This window comes from Pteropus medius, unplaced genomic scaffold (assembly GCF_902729225.1).
Source record: "Pteropus medius unplaced genomic scaffold, Ma_sr-lr_union100, whole genome shotgun sequence".
Lineage (NCBI taxonomy): Eukaryota > Metazoa > Chordata > Mammalia > Chiroptera > Pteropodidae > Pteropus > Pteropus medius.
This window is the reverse complement of record NW_024342648.1, coordinates 771,005-789,074: the sequence shown is the minus strand read 5'-3', so window position 1 is coordinate 789,074 and position 18,070 is coordinate 771,005. Positions and strand designations below refer to the sequence as shown.

The 18,070-nt window shown below is 45.0% G+C and overlaps 1 protein-coding gene across 1 annotated transcript in view; it reads right to left on the bottom strand.

Moving 5' to 3' along the window:
* Positions 1-3,079: 3,079 nt before the first annotated feature.
* The window catches only part of TKTL1 (transketolase like 1), a 24,147-nt gene continuing 9,156 nt past the window's right edge, over positions 3,080-18,070 (bottom strand). Inside the window, exons 4-13 of the mRNA XM_039866997.1 lie at positions 17,683-17,874; positions 17,473-17,600; positions 16,118-16,311; positions 11,924-12,088; positions 11,417-11,573; positions 9,598-9,728; positions 7,788-7,871; positions 5,477-5,573; positions 5,222-5,341; positions 3,080-3,937 (exon numbers count right to left, since the gene is read on the bottom strand). Of these exons, the coding sequence (XP_039722931.1) occupies positions 3,765-3,937; positions 5,222-5,341; positions 5,477-5,573; positions 7,788-7,871; positions 9,598-9,728; positions 11,417-11,573; positions 11,924-12,088; positions 16,118-16,311; positions 17,473-17,600; positions 17,683-17,874 (1,441 nt within the window). The 3' untranslated portion in view covers positions 3,080-3,764. The remainder of the gene's footprint in view (positions 3,938-5,221; positions 5,342-5,476; positions 5,574-7,787; positions 7,872-9,597; positions 9,729-11,416; positions 11,574-11,923; positions 12,089-16,117; positions 16,312-17,472; positions 17,601-17,682; positions 17,875-18,070) is intronic.

Here is an 18,070-nt window from a genome sequence, read left to right as displayed (position 1 = left end):
AGTGCCTGGGAACTGGTGTTCCACTGCCGGAGCACTCATTACCTCACTTGGGCAGGTCCCCTGCAAGCGGGCACCCGTTGTCCTCGAGACCCTTTGCAAGCACCCCCTGTTGTCATTAGACAAAACTAGGGTCCAATCATGGCAAGCTCCAGGAGGATAAGCCATATGCTAGCTAGTCCTGGGGCTTCTTTTCTCTTAGCTCCTACGCCCCCTGGTGGACTCCTGTGTTCCTGCTCTGCGTGTTCTGTAACTGCTGTTTGTCCTTCTCACCAAATAAGGGATCCCATGTAGGACCATTTCAGGATTCCTGAATTCCAGGCCACTACTTTTAGGATCCCAAGCATGGCCTGGAAGAGCATGGTACCACAGTGGGGAGGTAGACCGTACCGTTTCTGGTGGCAAGTAAGGCCACATCTGGGCCGGTGTCTGTGGGCGGGCATGCTCTGGCTGGAGTCCAGATCGCACTTGCTTTGGAGGTCTGAGTCTCTGCATCACTTTCCTTCCCCTTTAGGAGTCCAGGAGGGCCTGGACTGCACATCTCTACTACCATACCTGCACCTCCCCTCACCTGCGCCCTACCCCCTCCACCGCCATTACCACCCCAACCCCACTCCACCATAGCGTTCTGGCCATACCTCTGGCCTCCATCTCTGGTCAGCATGAGGGTAGGAGCAATGCCCTTGTCTGACTCGTTCCTGGGACCCAGGGCCACTGCCTTCCCCTTTCCGCCTGAGTGCCAGGCCCCACGAAACCAGCCGGGATCCATTCAGTCTCGTGCCGGTGCAAGTTCATCCCTCCGCTGATGCCTTTTGCGTCCCGCTGGTCGCTGGTGCCGCTGATTGGCTGAGGCCCGATGAGTGACAGAACAATACCCAATGACGTAGCCCGAACCGCCGCCCTCGCGTGGATTGTAGCCCGGGCAAGCGAGCGCTACGGGCTCGGGGCCAGCGGGGCGGGCGGAGCGCGGGCCTGCCAGAGGCTGTGTGCAATGGTGGGTAGGGGGCAAACCAGTAGGGCAAAGGCGGTTCGGAGGGGGCTGCGAGCAGCCAGGGCTGCACATGAGGGGCGGCTGGCCAGGGAGGGGAAAGGCGGCCCCGATTCTTCGCTGAGCCCTGACAATCCCAGTGAGGCCAGAGAAGGGCTGGGGCGGGCAGGGGGCTGAGGCAGCGGCTCGGGAGAAACTGGCCAGGAAGACAGAGCAGCTCCCAATAAGGACATTTCAGTGGCACTTCTAAAATCCTGGCCATAGCCCTGAGACAGATACTAGCACCATCGTCAGTACCGTCATCCCTTTTAATAGATGAAACTGAGGCAAAATGGGTTACCCACAACTAGCTCCAAGGAGCAGACTTGGAGTTGAAACCCAAGCAGCAGGGGGTACCCTCCGTGCGTGCTACTCTTCCATGGGAGGGAATTAGCAGCAAGGAGACGTTCTGAAGACTCAGGGGCAAGAGCACCAGGGTCCATGGTCCCAGGACTATTAAGGAACATTCAGAGCCTACACCAGTTGAGCGTGCCTGCCCCACCTCTCCTTGGCTGCTCTGGGAGCTATGCCTGGGCTAAAGCTGCCCACAGGGCCACTCTCAATACTTATTACTAGCTACGTCCTACTGTTCTTTCCTAGCACCTGTGGGGGGAGGGGTCCTGAATTCGGGCTTTTGGAATGGCATTTGAGTCGTGGATGTTATTCGTTGTTTAGGCTGCCACAATGTGCAGTTTCTGCTCTAGGTATCACCAGATGGGGGCATTCTACACCTGAAGTTAAACAGATGTGGCCTCACATTCTACCTTGACTGCTCATAATGGCTCAGAGTAGTGCTTTTTGGATGTCACAGCAGTCATCTCATTCACGCCTCACAAAACTGTTTAAACACACAAAAGGATAGAGAATTACGTGATCCAGCAAGTCCACTCCTAATGCACACTTGTGACGTGAAAAGATATGTCCACAAACTTGAATACAAATGTTCTTAGCATTACGACGAAAAGTGAAAACTCAAACGTCCATCAACTGATGACTGGATAAAATGTGGTCTATACAAAGGAGGGACTATTCTGTGGCCTTAAAAAGGAATGAAGTTCTGGCACGTGCCACAACACGAATGAACCTTGAAAACATGCTGCTGAAATAAGCCAGGCACAAAAAGACCACATAATATGATTCCATTCATACGGAATGTCCAGAATAGGCAAATCCAGAGACAAAAAGTACATGAGGGCCTATGAGGGTGAATGGGGAGTGACAACTAAAGGGTACAGGGCTCCTTTTCAGGGTGATACAAATGTAAAATTGACCATGGTGATGGTTGTATACCAACTCTGAGTAGACCACTGAATTGTATACTTTCAATGGGTGAACTGTATGGAGTATGAGATGGTTGAAGTCAAAAATTTTGCTTATGTGCAGTTTTTTAACATCCTACAATGACCCTTTACCAGCTGTGATTTTTACTGAAAAATCAACTGTTTTTAATATTTTCATATATTTTTTTATCCATTATATCAACTTTTACAAAAAAATAAAAATTTTGAAACCTTATAAAATAAGCACAACAAATTTCATGCTTATTTCACATGCCAAGGAAGCAGCTCAGTAGCTTAAAAAGGGCAAGAGCAGAATGAGCAGGTCCTGAGGAATGAGTTTAGTGCCAGGCTGGTTCTTCGGTCTCTACCCACACATTCTAGAACAAAGACCCCTGATGAACAGTTAATGAAGGCAATAACAACAAGGACCACGACATACCAGACACATCCAGTCACTTTTAAATTTAGTTTTGAAGTCTAAACCCATCTTTATCTGGCTGGTACTTTTTTCTTGAATTCCAGCCACATGACTTAGCTGCTCATAGCTGAAACGAGTCGGCTTGGGGATGGCTTCTCAGGCCAAACACTGTCCTCTAGTGGTGCATCTCCTGCCCGGGCGGTACCCTTTCCTGGGTTTGCTCCTAGGGGACATGGCTTTTTCTCCTTCTGGTTTAGACAGAAGCTCCTTCCTTCCTTAGGATTTTATCAGGGAGAAACCAAATTACACAAACAAGGTACAAATGGAAAAAAGCAGCTGATTTTTAAATGCTTTATTAACAATAACAGTAACAGTAAGTAGTATCCTTAGTTGATGAATAATCGAGCTAACAATTTGGTCACTGGGCAAATGTGATGTTTCTGAGACCTCACAAAAATGCAGTGTGGAGACTAGAACTAGTTGTTTCCTCTCTTCACAGAACACCGCAAGCAGCACGGGACATCCCCAGAACTTTTACTGCTGCTGCGCAGCCTCTGCACCATAAGAGGGTAGGTGAAGACAAACACCAGAGGCGATTCCAGGGCATCTGCAGTCACAGAGTACCCAGGGAGCTGCAGGTAGGATGGCAGCTTGTGAATTCTTGACCTGGGACAGCAGTGTGCAGCACGGTGCTATAGTGCCACATGCCCCGGGTGGCTGCTGCCTACAATTCACTTTCTTTACTTATGAGGAAAATACACACATTTAAGAAACTGTTACTCTACATTGAGCCTCAGCCCAGATATCTATAGTATTATCAGAAAACTCGGTATTAGGTGGTTGTTTCGTTAGCTCTTCTTAGGCTTAAATTCTTATAACCCACTTGAATGACTCAAAGGTGCAAGTTACACATGTATATGTAGTTATGGCTTAACAGAAAAGTAGTTAGCTAGCTTTGCTTTTAAGAAGCACAAATGATATAGATTTAAATGACGGTTTGGCAAGAAGCGTAAGACTCTTAAGACAAAAGCCAATGGCTATTTTAGTTAATCAAAATACATTTCACAGTCACTACAATGTGTCTAGCACTAATTCCAAACACATCTAGCAGGTCACCCGACTGCCCACACCGTGGCACTCCTGGCACTGACATTTGATAGACTAGGATGTCAGGCTCCATGGAAACAGCTGCAGAGACGGCCTCTCCGATGCCACCTGGGGAAGCAAAGGACATTAGGCTCTGTTCTGGAAGCGGCTGGTCAGCCTTAAAACCCCACGATATAGAGGCCTTTTGAATTTGCTGGTCCCAAGGGAAAATATCTTTCACTAGTTATTGATTCATGGGAACAGTCATTCCCTGGCTGGCCAGAAAAGTGTTCATTTGAAACTAGTTTCCACATTGTTCCCAGCCCACCTACAAGAGGGCTCTCAACCAGGATTACTGAGTGCAGGGGTCTGCAAACTCAGATGCTGAGAGCTATCAGAAAGTGAAAATGATTAAAATCTACAAATGAACTGTACAGGAAAGAACAGCTGGCAGGCCTGAGGTGGCTAGTTTCAGAAGGGCCACTTGCAAGGTTGGCCCTCAGGTGGCATCTGGTCAGTGGGCTGGTGCAAGTCCTCTATGACATGACACTTTCCCTACTGATAAAGGTGGTCCCTTAGGAGCACCTGCTTTCCTCTGGGAGTCGGGAAATGTGGTGTGTGCATGGCACAGAGGCCCACGTGACCAGCCCCTAATACCACCCGGGGTGCTGGGTCTCAAGTGGGCTCCCTGGGTTTGTAATGACGCATTTTTCGCTACTGAAGAGGAGAGAGTGCTTGGCAGACCCCCCTCCCCATGAGGGAGGGCGGGAGCCTAAGACCTGGGGTTCTCCACCCCTGCTCTGTGTCCTGTCTTCGCAGTCCTGGCGTGTGCCCTTTCCCTGTGATAAACCTCAGCCATGAGGGCACTGGGAGCGAGCGCTTCCACAGACCCATGGTAGATCATGGGCGGGCTCTTGGGGTCCCTGACGTGTGAACGCAAGAAGTGCCTCACCCCCTCAACTGCCCCACCTAACCTTTCCAGGCCAAACACTGCCCAGGCCCCACTCCCTGACATATTTTTCTGCATCTGCTGTGTCTTCTGCCTGCAAGGCCCTACTTTCACTTGGCAGGGGAAAAACTATTATTAATCATTCAAAACTCAAGAGCAACTGTGAAGCTTTTCACGACCCTCCCCTGCCCACAGTGCTGAGTTAGACACTCCCTTGTGCTGCCAGTGAGCCGCCCAGGCCCTGTGCATTGTGCTGGGAACACTAAAATGAATAAGGGCTCCCCGCCCTTAGGGAGTCAGTGTAGGTGGGCGAGAGACCCCTAAACTGATATCCTTATGAAGAGCAGTAATAAAGGCTATCGGGTGACTGGTTGACTGGAGAGATGTCCAGGAGCGCAGGGCACCTCCAATGAAGGAAAATAAAACATGTCCCGCCTGCCAAAGCAGACATTGAAAAGACTCACCTTCTGGGTGGTGATCCTCCACTGTGATAATCCGGCCACCTGTGCATTTTGCACTGGAGATGATGGTGACAGCATCCAGGGGTTTAACAGTAAATAGGTCGATGACACGAATAGAAATACCTGGAGAACAGCAATAACCAGCTTGGTAAATAAAACAGACTAAAAATAAAAAGACCAACTGGGGCCCAGGAGGCAGCCCAAACCCTCCTACCTCTCCCCAGCTGGAACTTCAACACTTAGCAACAACCAACTGACCTTCCTGGGAAAGATTCTCAGCAGCCGCTAAGACTTCATGCAGAGTAACTCCAGCTCCAATGACTGTGACCTTGTCGTCGACACTCTGGCGGACGACCTGGTATTGCACATGCAAAATAAAAGTGCTGTGGTTACTACGCACAGGTTGCATCTCAAAGTAGAGGGCACTCTGCTACACTGCTCTTCCCCGATCCTACCAACTTCAATTCAGCCCTAATAACGCACTATAAAAAAGGCTGGGTCAGCACACTGGCAGACAAAGACACACTTTCTGATAAGTCCCACTTCATGTTTGTTTTACAAATTCATCTACCTTTCCTCTTATGGTTTTCGGTGCCAAATTACTAAGTTCTTATAAAACACATCTACAAAATGACCCTTTAACGAAGAAAGTGGATTTCAAAGTGGGCCATGAAAGGCAGAGGGCCAGAGTGAGTTGTAGGCCCAAGCACCCCAGAAGGCTGACTCATACCCACCGAGGGGTCTGGGGAGGCACCATCCCTGGACTGCTTGGACATCTTCCTAGAGTGTACACACAGTTTGGACTCCACTGATAAACATGTCAACAGGGACCGTCTGGGGGCCTTTGCAACATGCTCTGTGCCAAGCATCACGCACGCCTGAGTGCCCCATAAGATCTGGGTGTGAGTGGGCCAATTCTGCTGCCAAGGGACGTGAACCTCACAGCAAGAACTCGCCCAATGCTGAGACCAGCAGCCAGGCCCATCTGATGACAAAGCCCACATTTTCAACCCCTTGCTGTTCCATAAGCAAAGACGAGGGCCCTGGCCTTTCTCAGAGTTTGGTTTCTTCCAAAGCCCCCCAACCAAAGGCATCTGGAATAAACCATTTCAGCCCTCTATGCAGGTTTCCCTACAGCTGACGGTATGGATGTTCAGGGCTTCTAAGCCACCCTATTCTCTGAGAATGTCATCTTTTCATATATACATACATATAAACACGTATGTGTGCACACCACACACACACAGTCCTATGTCCCCTTTGCAAAACTTAACCCTTGAGTTATCAATGACATGCATATTATCACACACATTTTAACTCATATACTTTACCATCAGGAAATTTACTTCATTTTCTCAGGGCAGGGCAAGTACTAGGGGTGGGGGATGGGAGAGATATAAGAAAGCTCTGAAAGCCATATGACTAGTATCAAGAACTCCCCACCACACACACTCCGGAAACAAACATACAGCCTTGGGTTGAAATGTGAGAGTAGAGAGAACAAAACCTATAGTTAACACGACAGTGAATGCTGCAGCTCTTCCATTCAGTGCTGGCCAGCTACCTAGTGGCAGGCCATGGACTGTTCTGGATATACCTACTTTATTACGGCACTGAAACCATTCAGTGCTCGGACAATCATTCTGGAGCAGCCTAGCCCTTAGCAATCAAGTCAAATGTCACCTGTTGCTCCTTCAAGAGTGGCTATCAGCCTTTCGCACATTTAGGAGTATTAATGACATTCTAAAAGGCTTATAAAAGGAGAGCACAACACTTTCCTATGCAGTATCATCTTAACTGTGTACAATATACACAGATGCCTAGAAAAAAGCAAAAGCAAGAAAATATATTTAAACGCCAGCAAGCTCTGCTCTCTAGGCGGTGGGTACTTATTTTCTACGCAGACTGCTGGCTTTCCACAGGAACAGCCCTGAGCAGGAGGCAGAGGCCAGGATGCTGCCCGGGCTTGAACGCTGGTCTTGCTGTTCACTGAACCCTGGGCAAGCTACTCACCTTCTCTGCCCCTCATCTACAAACAGAGCTGCTCACAGTTCATGCTTCTAGGGCTTTTGTGAGAACACAGGAGACAGGAAATGCCCAGAGATGCCAGCTGTTATCAGTAGGCCTGTAGGTAAGGCCAAATCCAATGTGCGAAAACCATCTGGGGCCATGCAATGGCCAGCAGCAAAATGGTTCATGTTCCCTTTTATTCCTGGCCTTGAATATGGCAAAACCTGAACCTTAACAGATTATTCCTTTGAAATGGGTCCTATTGTTTGTTTAGCTTGAGACTGTAGTAAGTTAATTCAAATATCTTCATGTCGTTACTGCTTTATCTCTGAGAATTCAACAAAGACAGACTCTACTCAGAAAGGAGAAATGTTCAGTTCAGCCTCATATTGGCAGGACATTCCTTCCTGAGGAAAAGCAGGGAAAGGTTACGATAGACTTTTTTCAAGACTAGAACAAGGAAAGGACGAAGCTTTGTGGGGATACCTAGTGCTGGCTTTAGAACATCTCTCTGCACATGAAACGACACTAGAAGACACTGCAGCATTTCAGGTCTTACCTTGGCCTGTCCAATCCTAAAGTTTTCTCGTGGGTTGTAAATAACGGCAGTTTCTGGACGGCTGGTCCGAATGTAGCACACCCCCTAGGGTATAAAGAAAAGAAGAGCTACAGTTTAGACATCAAGCTCAATATGCATCTAATAAGCCTTTAGAAATGGGGGAGAAGGGAGGACTGAACAGTTATTTTTACTAAAAACAAAGTGCACATTTTGGAGCAAGGGACCAGCACCTACAAGCACTGGCAAACAGGTCAGGTGTCACCTGATCCAGTTACTACTAAGCCAGGCGAAAGCCTATGCAGCACCTTGGCGGACGCCCTCGGTGACAAATTTTCCATGCTGTCATGTTCACCAATTTAGAAAAGCTTTCTCAAATACACAGTGACCTGTTCTGTCTCCATTGAACAGGATTCCAGGGCGGGAGCACCAGCTCATGTTGACCAGAAAGCCCAGAACGCGATGTTAAAGAATTACTTTTTCCTACGGTAGCTTGTAATGCTTCAACCTTAGAAATACCTTAAACACCAGAATATAAAATGACTCAGTATTTTCCCAATGAGATGTAAATAATTTTTATCAACTTGAATACGTAAGCAGAAGTATAAATGAATACTGTCTAAAGTATTTGTTAATTTACATACATTAAATCATGCATTATAAACTAGCATATTAACTTAGTAACATCTTCTGTTCGTTCCTTCCCACGTTAGGAACCAATTCTATTCTGTGTTTTTACTGAAGTAAAATTTACCCAAGTGGAATGTTTCATGAATTCCAACAAAGGTATACACCACGTAACCATCACCAAAGCCTAGATATCATTCATCTGCCAAGAAGGTCCCCTTGTGCCTCTCTTGTCACTCTTCCCACCCCAGCAGCAATCTCTATTCTGATTTGCCATCACAGCTTTGTTTTGCCTCTTCTGCACTTCCTAGAAATGGAATCCTCCAGCACGTGAGATCACTCTGTGTATGATATTCAGGCATAAAGCAATTTCCAGGATATAGTAACAAGCAAGTATACAACAACACACTGTCAGCACGCTTAGGTTTTTTCAAAGGTCAGAGAAGCAGGTCCCTACCATGTTGCAAATGCTTAGAATGGAATTTGTGACCCACCCTGTGCCCAGGGTGGCCTGTGTAGGGGGCATGGGCAGGCGCAGGGCTGGGTGGTGAAGGGAGTCTGGTGACCGACAGAATGGTTGCAAAGGCGAAGACTGCATACCTAGCTGCCCCTGCCCATTTCTGGGCAGGAATTAGTCTGTGGTCACCTGATGCCCTCGCCTGAGACTTCAGGAGGGGCAAGCGAGGCAGAAGCCACACTCTTGTCCTTCTGTGCTGTTTCTGAAGGTGGAGCTGCGCTGGAGACCCTGGGGTTTATCTGTAGTGGAGACACACTGGCCACTCTTCAGCTTTCTGGGTGCCACGAGGCAGTGGCGGCACAGGGTGCATCTGAGGCTGGCACTTGATGCTCACTTCTGGGCACTCTTGCAGCCCTGCCAAAGGGTCTCTGCCTTAGAGCCCCAGAGTGCTCCCTGTTCTCCCCAAGTTCTCCTCACTCCAGGCCATCGGATGAGGCTTCAGTGTCCCTCTCACCCTTTGTCTTTGAATGTGTTCATGTTCAACGGAATGCATCACCTTTTTTGGGTAATGATTCTATTTTTAAAAGGAATCCCATAACCAAATTTTCTATAATGAATAATGTGACCTTTATGCTGAGAGAAAGATGGGAAAACTTCAACCATCAGTATCAAAGTCGTAGCAGAGCTCAGAAGCATTTTCTGTCTGAATCAGTGTCCCCTTAAAAATACCTTGGTATTAGCTGCCAGGAACACAGCATACTCGGTCGAGACGGCATCACTTGGATAGAAAACGGTGCAGTTGGGAATTGCTCGGAACATGGCCAGATCCTCCAAGGCCATCTGGGAGGGGCTGTCTTCACCTGAGAAAACAAAGCAGTGGCCCAACGAAAACATGAGGAAGACCAAGCTAGGCCCCAGCCCTCTGCTGGATAAATAACAGCTCTTACTGCGACAGAAGGGGCACAAAACTTCTGTAGCAGAGCTCTATAAAACTGTCCAATACTTACGTCGATACAATGCCTTATGATGACCTGTCACACATCCATCTCCCTTGAGACAGCACTAGGACACTCCAGTTTCAGCTCCTAATTGACCTACCAGATCAACAAACCAGCAGTCTCTTCTTGGACCTGACCTTCGCCAACCTCTGGTGCTTGGTCACTGGGCACTGCTGTCCAAGATGACTTGATGCTCTTCTCCTTGAGCACCAGTGGCTGACTGGGCCCCACCAAGTTTCTGCCTCTGTCTTCATTAGGAGGGTCCCTTCAGTCTCTGTCCTCCCTTCCCTGCTCTATTATCTTCTCCATCAAGAGACTGAGGTTTTTAGATTGAAGAGATCTTACTCACTTCTCAAGGCCTTCAAAGTAGCTAAGCATAACAAACCTTGGGAGTACCTTTGGGAAGCTGCTGTAACTAAGGGAGCCTTAGTATGTGTTTGGGAAGAGTTTCTGGCCAGAAATGCTGTGGAAAGAGAAAGCCCGATGTACACCAGGGGGCCTACCTCCTCCATCTAGGAAGGGGGCTATCACTGTGTATACTGCCTTGCCTGGGACAACTATCTACACTAAGAACTCCCAGTTCCTCTGAGTTGGACCTAGAACCACTTCTTCACTTCGCTGACTTATTTTGAAACTTTCCCTGTACTCAGCCCCAGGTGAAGACTCCTGCCAAGGCCCTTCCCTCTCTTCACACGGCTCTCTCCGCCTGTGTCTGGCCTATCCAGACTTCTTAGCCAGTCTAGTTCCCCCAGGGAGTTTCAGAGATGACTACCAAACGTGCACTTCCAGCCAGCCCTCCCTACCTATCCAGCATTCTAGCAGCCATTTAAGCTATCACGTCTACCTAGGGCTCCTACCCCACAACAGGCACATCAGGTACCTGTTTGGACTCCCCCACCTGTCAGCAATGTGATTTCTTTCTTCAGACTTTCTCAGATTCACTCTTATTTTCTATCCACTGCTAATGCACACCATATTTCAACCCTCTTCTGGCTTCCCTGTGCCCACTGTTTCCGCCCAGCTCTTCCTGCCAGGTTAACACCTAGAGAGCTGTGTCTTTCCTCAGCCTCGCTCCCTGGCCACAGGATTCTCAAGGCTTCCCATCCCACCCAACTGCACCGCTCCACCCAGGCAGATCCCTGGCAGGCTGTGCTCTTCACTTCCCTGCGCCCATTCTGCTTATCCCCATTTAGACTAAAGCAACTACACGAAGAGCAGAAAGGGATGCTCTAATGCTGGGTGGCCCTATTCATACTCAGTACGTGGCTAGACACGTTAAGAAGTACTCAGGACAGACCACTGTTTCTCGATGACTACAAGAGTGAGCATTTTACTGTAACATCAAAAGATCTGCTCAAATGCTACCTATAGTATCTGAAACTTTTAAAACATAATATGGCTTAAAAAAAACTTTTAAAACATAATATGGCTTAAAAAAAGTTACAAATGATCAAATGTTATGAAACTCAAAGTACATTGGCAATTCAACTGCTCACATAATCTTTATAAAGTAGAAAGGCTATCAATATGATGGCACTGAAAACTCATACCAATGGATACCCCGCCGTGGGACCCAATAAGGTTGATGCTGGCTTGAAACATGGCTCCCATCCGGATCTGATCAAACGCTCGGGTCAAAAAGGCAGCAAAGGTGCTAGCGAAAGCAATGGTCCGACCACGGTCGGTGCATCCCAGGGCCACGCTCACCTGGAACGCCAAGAAGGTGAATCAGAACATCCCTGTACCCCGGCCCTATCACCCCTAACAGCCTCCCTTTCCCGCTTCCAAGAATAGTGTGTGGCTCCCGGGATAATTCTTGCTCAGCACCATCCCCAAAAGCATGTATCCAGGGAACGTTCCTTCCAGCAGTCCTGGAAACCACCCCTCAGACCCTGGCTGGCTACTCTCTACCTGTTTCCCTGAAGACTTTTTTCCTTCCGGTTCCTTGGCTTTTATAAATGGAAAGAAAGACTGTAAGGTGGGCTGGGTCTTCTATGTCCAGTGGGCCACTGTTAATCAGTGAAAAGACCCAAGAGGGGGGCCCACAGCACACGCACCATGTTTTGCTCAGCAATAAAACACTCGATGAAACGCTCAGGGTGCTCCTTCTTGAATATCTCAGAGAAGGTGGCGATCTTGCTGTCGCTGTCCAGCACAACAACTCTATCATTTGCATGGCCCAGCTTAGCCAGAGCCAAACCGCATGCTCTGCGAGTAGCTACCTGCAAGAGTCACACAGTAGAATTTCTTAGAATGGATTTAGGTAATATTTTGTAGAATTGCATATTATCTTTTAAATTATTTTTTATTTTCCAATTACATTTGACATTTAATACCACTTTAGTTTCGGGTGTGCAGCACACTGGTTAGGCATTTACATAATTTATGAAGTGATCCTCCCCAGAATAAGTCTTATACCCACCTGGCACTATAATAACTATAGCTATCACATTACTGACTATATTTGTTCCCTATGCTGTACTTCATATCCCGTGACTATTTTGTAACTACCAATCTGTACTTCTTAATCCCTTCACCATTTTTACCCAGTTCCCCATCTGGAAACCACCAATTTATTCTCTGTATCTGTAAGTTTGCTTGTTCTTTAGATTCCACATATACGTGAAATCATGTGGTATTCATCTTTCTCCGTCTAAATTATGTCACTTAGCATAATACCCTCTAGGTTCATCCATGTTGCTGCAGCTGGCAAGATTTCATTTTTTATGGCTTACTAATATTCCATTGTATATATGTACCACGCCTTCATCCAATCATTCACTGATGGACGCCCACGTTGCCTCCATGCCTTAACGATTGCAAATGTTACAGTGAACATAGGAGTGCACATATCTTTTCGAATTAGCGTTTTGGGTTTCTTCAGATAAATACTCAGAAGTGGAATTGCTGACTCATAAGGCGGGTTCTATTTTTAATTTTTTGAGGAAGCTCCAGGCTGTTTTCCATAGTGGCTGTACCAATCTGCAATCCCACCAACAATACACGAGGATTAATTGTCATCTCTCCTAATGAATAAAAAAAATTTCTGACTCACTAATAATCTCCTTTAGGGTCATAAAAATGGATTGGCTAGCCAATCTTAAATCTATACTTGGCTCACCGAATAGCAATTTCTCAAAAATAAATTTATTCTTCTGTACTATTCATATAGTTGATTAAAAAATTTAAATTTCCCAAAATGCAAATACCTCTGTGACTTTTCAGCTATAAAACTGTTAATGTTGAAAAAAATAAAATGTGGAACTTGAGAATCCTAATACCGATAAAAAAGAATTCTATTAGGACAGTTTGAGATTGGACTGAATTTATGAATTTAGGGGAGAACCAAATCTTTACAATATTTTTTCTATTAAGAACAAGTTTTTTCTTGTCCTCAGAATCTTAAACACAGAATTACCATGTAACCCAGAAATTCCACTCCTAGTTATATACCTAGGAGAAAAATACGTTTATATAAAACTTGTATACAAATGTTCATTGCAGCACGATTTACCATACCCAAAAAGTAGAAAGAACCCAAATATCCATCAATAGATGAACAAAATGTGTGGTATACCCATAAAATGGAGTATCTGTACATGCCACATGGTAAATCTCGACAACATTGTGCTAAGTGAAATAAGACAGACATGAAAGTTCACACGTTATATAATTCCATTTATATGAAATGTCCGGAATAGGCAAATCCAGAGACAGAAAGTAGATTAGTGGTTACTAGGGGATGGGTAAGAACAGAGAGTAACTACTACTGAGTAAGGGGTTTCTTACTGGGGTGATGAAAACGTTGTAAGATTGAGTGTGGTGATGGCTGCACAATTCTGTCAATATGCTAACAACTATTGAACTGTACACTTCGTAAATGGGTGCATTGTATAGTGAGTTATATAGCTCAATAAAGCCGCCATAAAAACAACAAAGTTTGACCCTTCAGTTATTTGTCATTCATCCACCCCAAAATATTTTTTAAATTAAGCAATTCATATAAACAGTACAAAATTCAAGTTATAAAAGGATATCAAGTGAAAAGGCCTCCTTCACCTCACTCTCCTGTCCCCCCAGCCACCCAGTTCCCCTCCCCAGAGGTAAGAGGAAATGACAGGTCCACGCAGCAACCTTTCAGGAATGGTCTACACAGAAATACTGGGTGAGCATGTTGTATGTACAAGGCAGGGGAGCTTCTTTTAGTGCTATAATTTTAAAAGCATCTTAATATGTAGATCTCATATAAATTCTGTTTTTTAAAGTTTTATTGCCATTATTAATGAGATCATCTTTCCATTTTGTTAATATAAGAAAGGAATTAATCCTTGTAGATCAGTTTTGCTACAAGCTCTCTTATTGGACTCTTCTTACTTCTAACCATTTCTGGTTGATTCTCTTCAGTTTTCCAGATTTACAATTCTATCACCTGCAAATGCTGATAGGCTTGCCTGCTTCTTGGCAGGACTCAGTTTTTTAGACTGTTATTTAACTGCATTGGCTGGCACTTCCAGAGTGGGGCTTAATCTCTGCCAGGTTAATGAGATATTTTTACATTAGGTATAAATAGGGTTCCAGATTTAAGATACCTAGATTGTCCTACTTTGTTTTAGTAAGAGTGTTTAAAAAAAAAAAAAAAACAGGAATGAATTTTATGAACTGCTTTTGTTTCCGTGTATCAAAATTCCCCCTCCCAATTACAGATGAATCATGCACATTACTAATTTGAACTTCACTACTTTGTATATTTCTTTTAATATACTAATGAAGTTAAGATTAGTATTTTTCTATGGCTGTTTATCTACTTAAGTGTTTTTTTTTTATCTTTTAAACTCAATTCTGGTATTTTATGTATTCTTAAAATGGTCCATTTTTTACAGGTTTTCATATCGACTACTAGAATTGAATAGTTTTCTCATAATTTTCTGAATGTTCTCTACATCTGATTATCTCTTATAATTTTATACATATATATAAACTTTTTAAGTAAACTAGCTAATGACTTGTCTACTATATTAGTAATTCAGCGAGCCAACTTTTATTTCCTATTCATAAAATATGTCTTTCAAAAAATGAAAAGTTCCCATAATTTCACCTTTCACACAGAAATATCACTTTAATTTGCTGTTATTTCTCCAAACATCCTTTTTAATGCCTTTTAATATATGATGCCCCCTTTTAAGATTTTCCACATGAAAATAGAATTATACTCTACACTGCTTTGCAACTTCAAAAACGTTTAATAATAATTTGGAAAATAAGTAATTTGGGCATGCCCTTAGCTTTTTCTTTTTGCTGGGTCATTTCCAATTTTGCACAGGTATTTCTGTAGGATAAATTTCTGAGCTGCACTGCTACTTTTGAGGCTGTGAACAGATGAAGCATTAACACATATTGCCAAATCACCCTTCATTAATGTGCACTTCTTCCTTATTAACTTTCTTCCGCTTTTTGTTTTCTCATTTCTTAAGTAGTCAATTCATTTTTAACCTGTATCACAATTTTAATCCACATTACCTGCCTGAGGAAACAAAAGCAACACTCAGAACGTCCCCTAATAAATAAGGAAAATAACGGAGGGCCAGAAAATATTTCCTTCCTCCTAGGATTGCCACCTCGTTTCTTTTTATCCAGAAGACCATGCCTATTTTGGGTGTGTTGTAATTAATAATATACCAGAAGGCAGGCTATAAAAAATGATAAAAAAAATGAAAAAGCTTTATGTTCAAGATTTCATGCCTAATTTGTTCCCTTTCTGAAAAACTGGTCTTTGATGAATTGGCCCACTTCCTTGAGTAATCCAGGGAATAAGTTCAAAAGATTGGCTTAGCCAGGTCCCCATCCTTAGAGCAGACATAGAATTGTTTTATGCACAGTAGACTGCAGAACTGCAAACTGAATTTTGGAAGCAAGCAAAAGCTACACAGCACTGAGTGCTAATAAGTAGCAATTGACTAATAAGAAAACTCAGACCTAAGTTTGAAATCAAATGATAAACATTAGAGATAGTAAAAGAAAAGGTAAACCCATTTTTTGAATTTTTATATGAGTTTATCTGAGCCAAAACTGAGGACATATGCTAGAGAGCAATATCTCAAATGCTCCCAAAGTAAACCCATTTTTATTGCTTATAACCATTAGTTAAATGTCATGCCATCTAATAATTGGTTTATCTGTGGAGATCAGATCAGAGTAAATGAAGAGTCCTGTGGATTTAGGAAGAAAAGCAAAGAACAAAGCTGTTTGCCTACCCTGTCACCGACTTCGTAAGCTGGTGGAGAGGCCATCTCTATGTCCGTGATGTTGATCTGAGGTGAGTCTTCAATAGGGGGTTTTGGTTCGAGACTCCTGGTGGTCTGTATCTGGCTCTCAATCAGTTTGATAATTGCATCTGCTCTTTCTTTTGGCATTGGCTTTCCATGCCAACTTTCTGCATCTTCGACACCTGCAATCAAAGAAATTAAAGACGTTTGACCATAAATATTTAATGAGCGCCTATCAGGTCATTCGAAAGACATCCTGATGGAAAAGATGTCAGCTAAGGACTCAGAGGGAGCCTGAAATGGAATTGCACTCCCAGAGAAAAGCCTGGACAAAGGCCCACTGGCTCATGTGCTGGTGAATAGAGGGAGATGAGGCGGAAGAGAAAGGCAGGGCAGACCATGTAGGATCCCATGGGTATAAGGAGTTTTATCCAAAGCAAAATGGGAAACCACTGAAGGGTTGGGGTGGGGGACGTGACTGATCAGTTCCCTGTTGTAAAAAGATCACCGCAGTAGCCCTGTGGGTACTGGCTTGTGGAGAGTGCAGTTAGAGATGGCAGGAGTCTGGGTGGGAGAAATGGAGAGCATTGAACAGATCTGAGATATACTTTAGAGGCAGAATCAGTTAGAACTGATAATGGACTCGGTACACGTATAGGAGGCATAAAAGGGAGAGGCAAGGATGATTTTCAGGTTTCTGCCAGGAGCAAATGGGTCAAGGGCTCATTTCCTGAACTGGGGAGTACCAGGGTAAAACTATTTTGGGGAGGAGTTACAAAAGTTTTATTCTAAAATGTCGACATTAATAACACAACAGGAATCGCATCTCTTGTGTCAGCTTTGAAATCTGCAAGTTAAGACTTTCAAAACCCCCTCCTTCCCCAGGCCCTCAGTTCCCCAGCTACCTTTCCTGCAGGTACTGCTTTACTAGTTGCCTGCATGTTCTCCCTAATAATGTAGGCATAAGCAAGTGTGTGTGTGTGTATACACCCTTATTTCCTATCTGCTCCTACACGTAGCAGCACTTTCTTACTCTGCACTCCCGTGGAAATTATTTCCTGCCAGTCCTCTAACTGATGGACTATCCCCCTAGCCACCACTACCATGCAGGCAGAAAACCACTGCTCACTTGCTGGGGGTCTGAGCTTCCCCCCGACTGTAACCAGACATTCTATCTATCAAAGCCAAGGAGAGAAAGAGCCTCCAGCACATATTTCAGGCATGGTCACTGTGCACTGAGTCTGTCTGCCCAGCCAGCCTGAGTCTCCCTCTGCCTTGTCTTTTGTGCAAGGCAAATGTTTTTAATAACCCCAGGCGGGAAAAAAAACAAAACACTTGTTTACTTGGAGTGCCCCGGCCCTTGAAAGTCTTGGCAACTATAGCTGTGGGCTTGTTCTTCACTTGAGTGGCTTGCCAGAACACTTGACACAGTGCCTCTACATCACGGCCATCCACCACGTAAGTATTCCACCTGCCAACCAAGAAGGAGACCCAGTTATAAGATGAAGAGGAGATGGGGCAGAAATTGATGACATAAAATAGGACATAGTTACCCAAAGGCTTCACAGCGCTTCTGATAGACGTCTATGCAGTGCTCAAGGGGCAAGACGCCACTGTGGCCTACGCGGTTCACATCGAAGATGGCCACAAGGTTGTCCAGATTGTAGTGGGAAGCGAAGGCCAACGCTTCCCAGACGGAGCCTTCTGAAGACTCACCATCTCCCACGAGGCAGTACACCCGGTAGCTGGGGCAAGCCAAGACAAGGTTAGTACCCCTCATGGGGCTCTTTGGAGCCACTTGAGCAAATATGTTTCATGGAGAGAAACAAAGGAACAGACTGATGTGGCTGCTTGAGAGCATCAGGTTCCTAAGACCGTTTTCCTCACCCTGTCCAAACTCAACATTGAGGAAACACAGCTTTTAAAGTGTGTTTAAAAAAA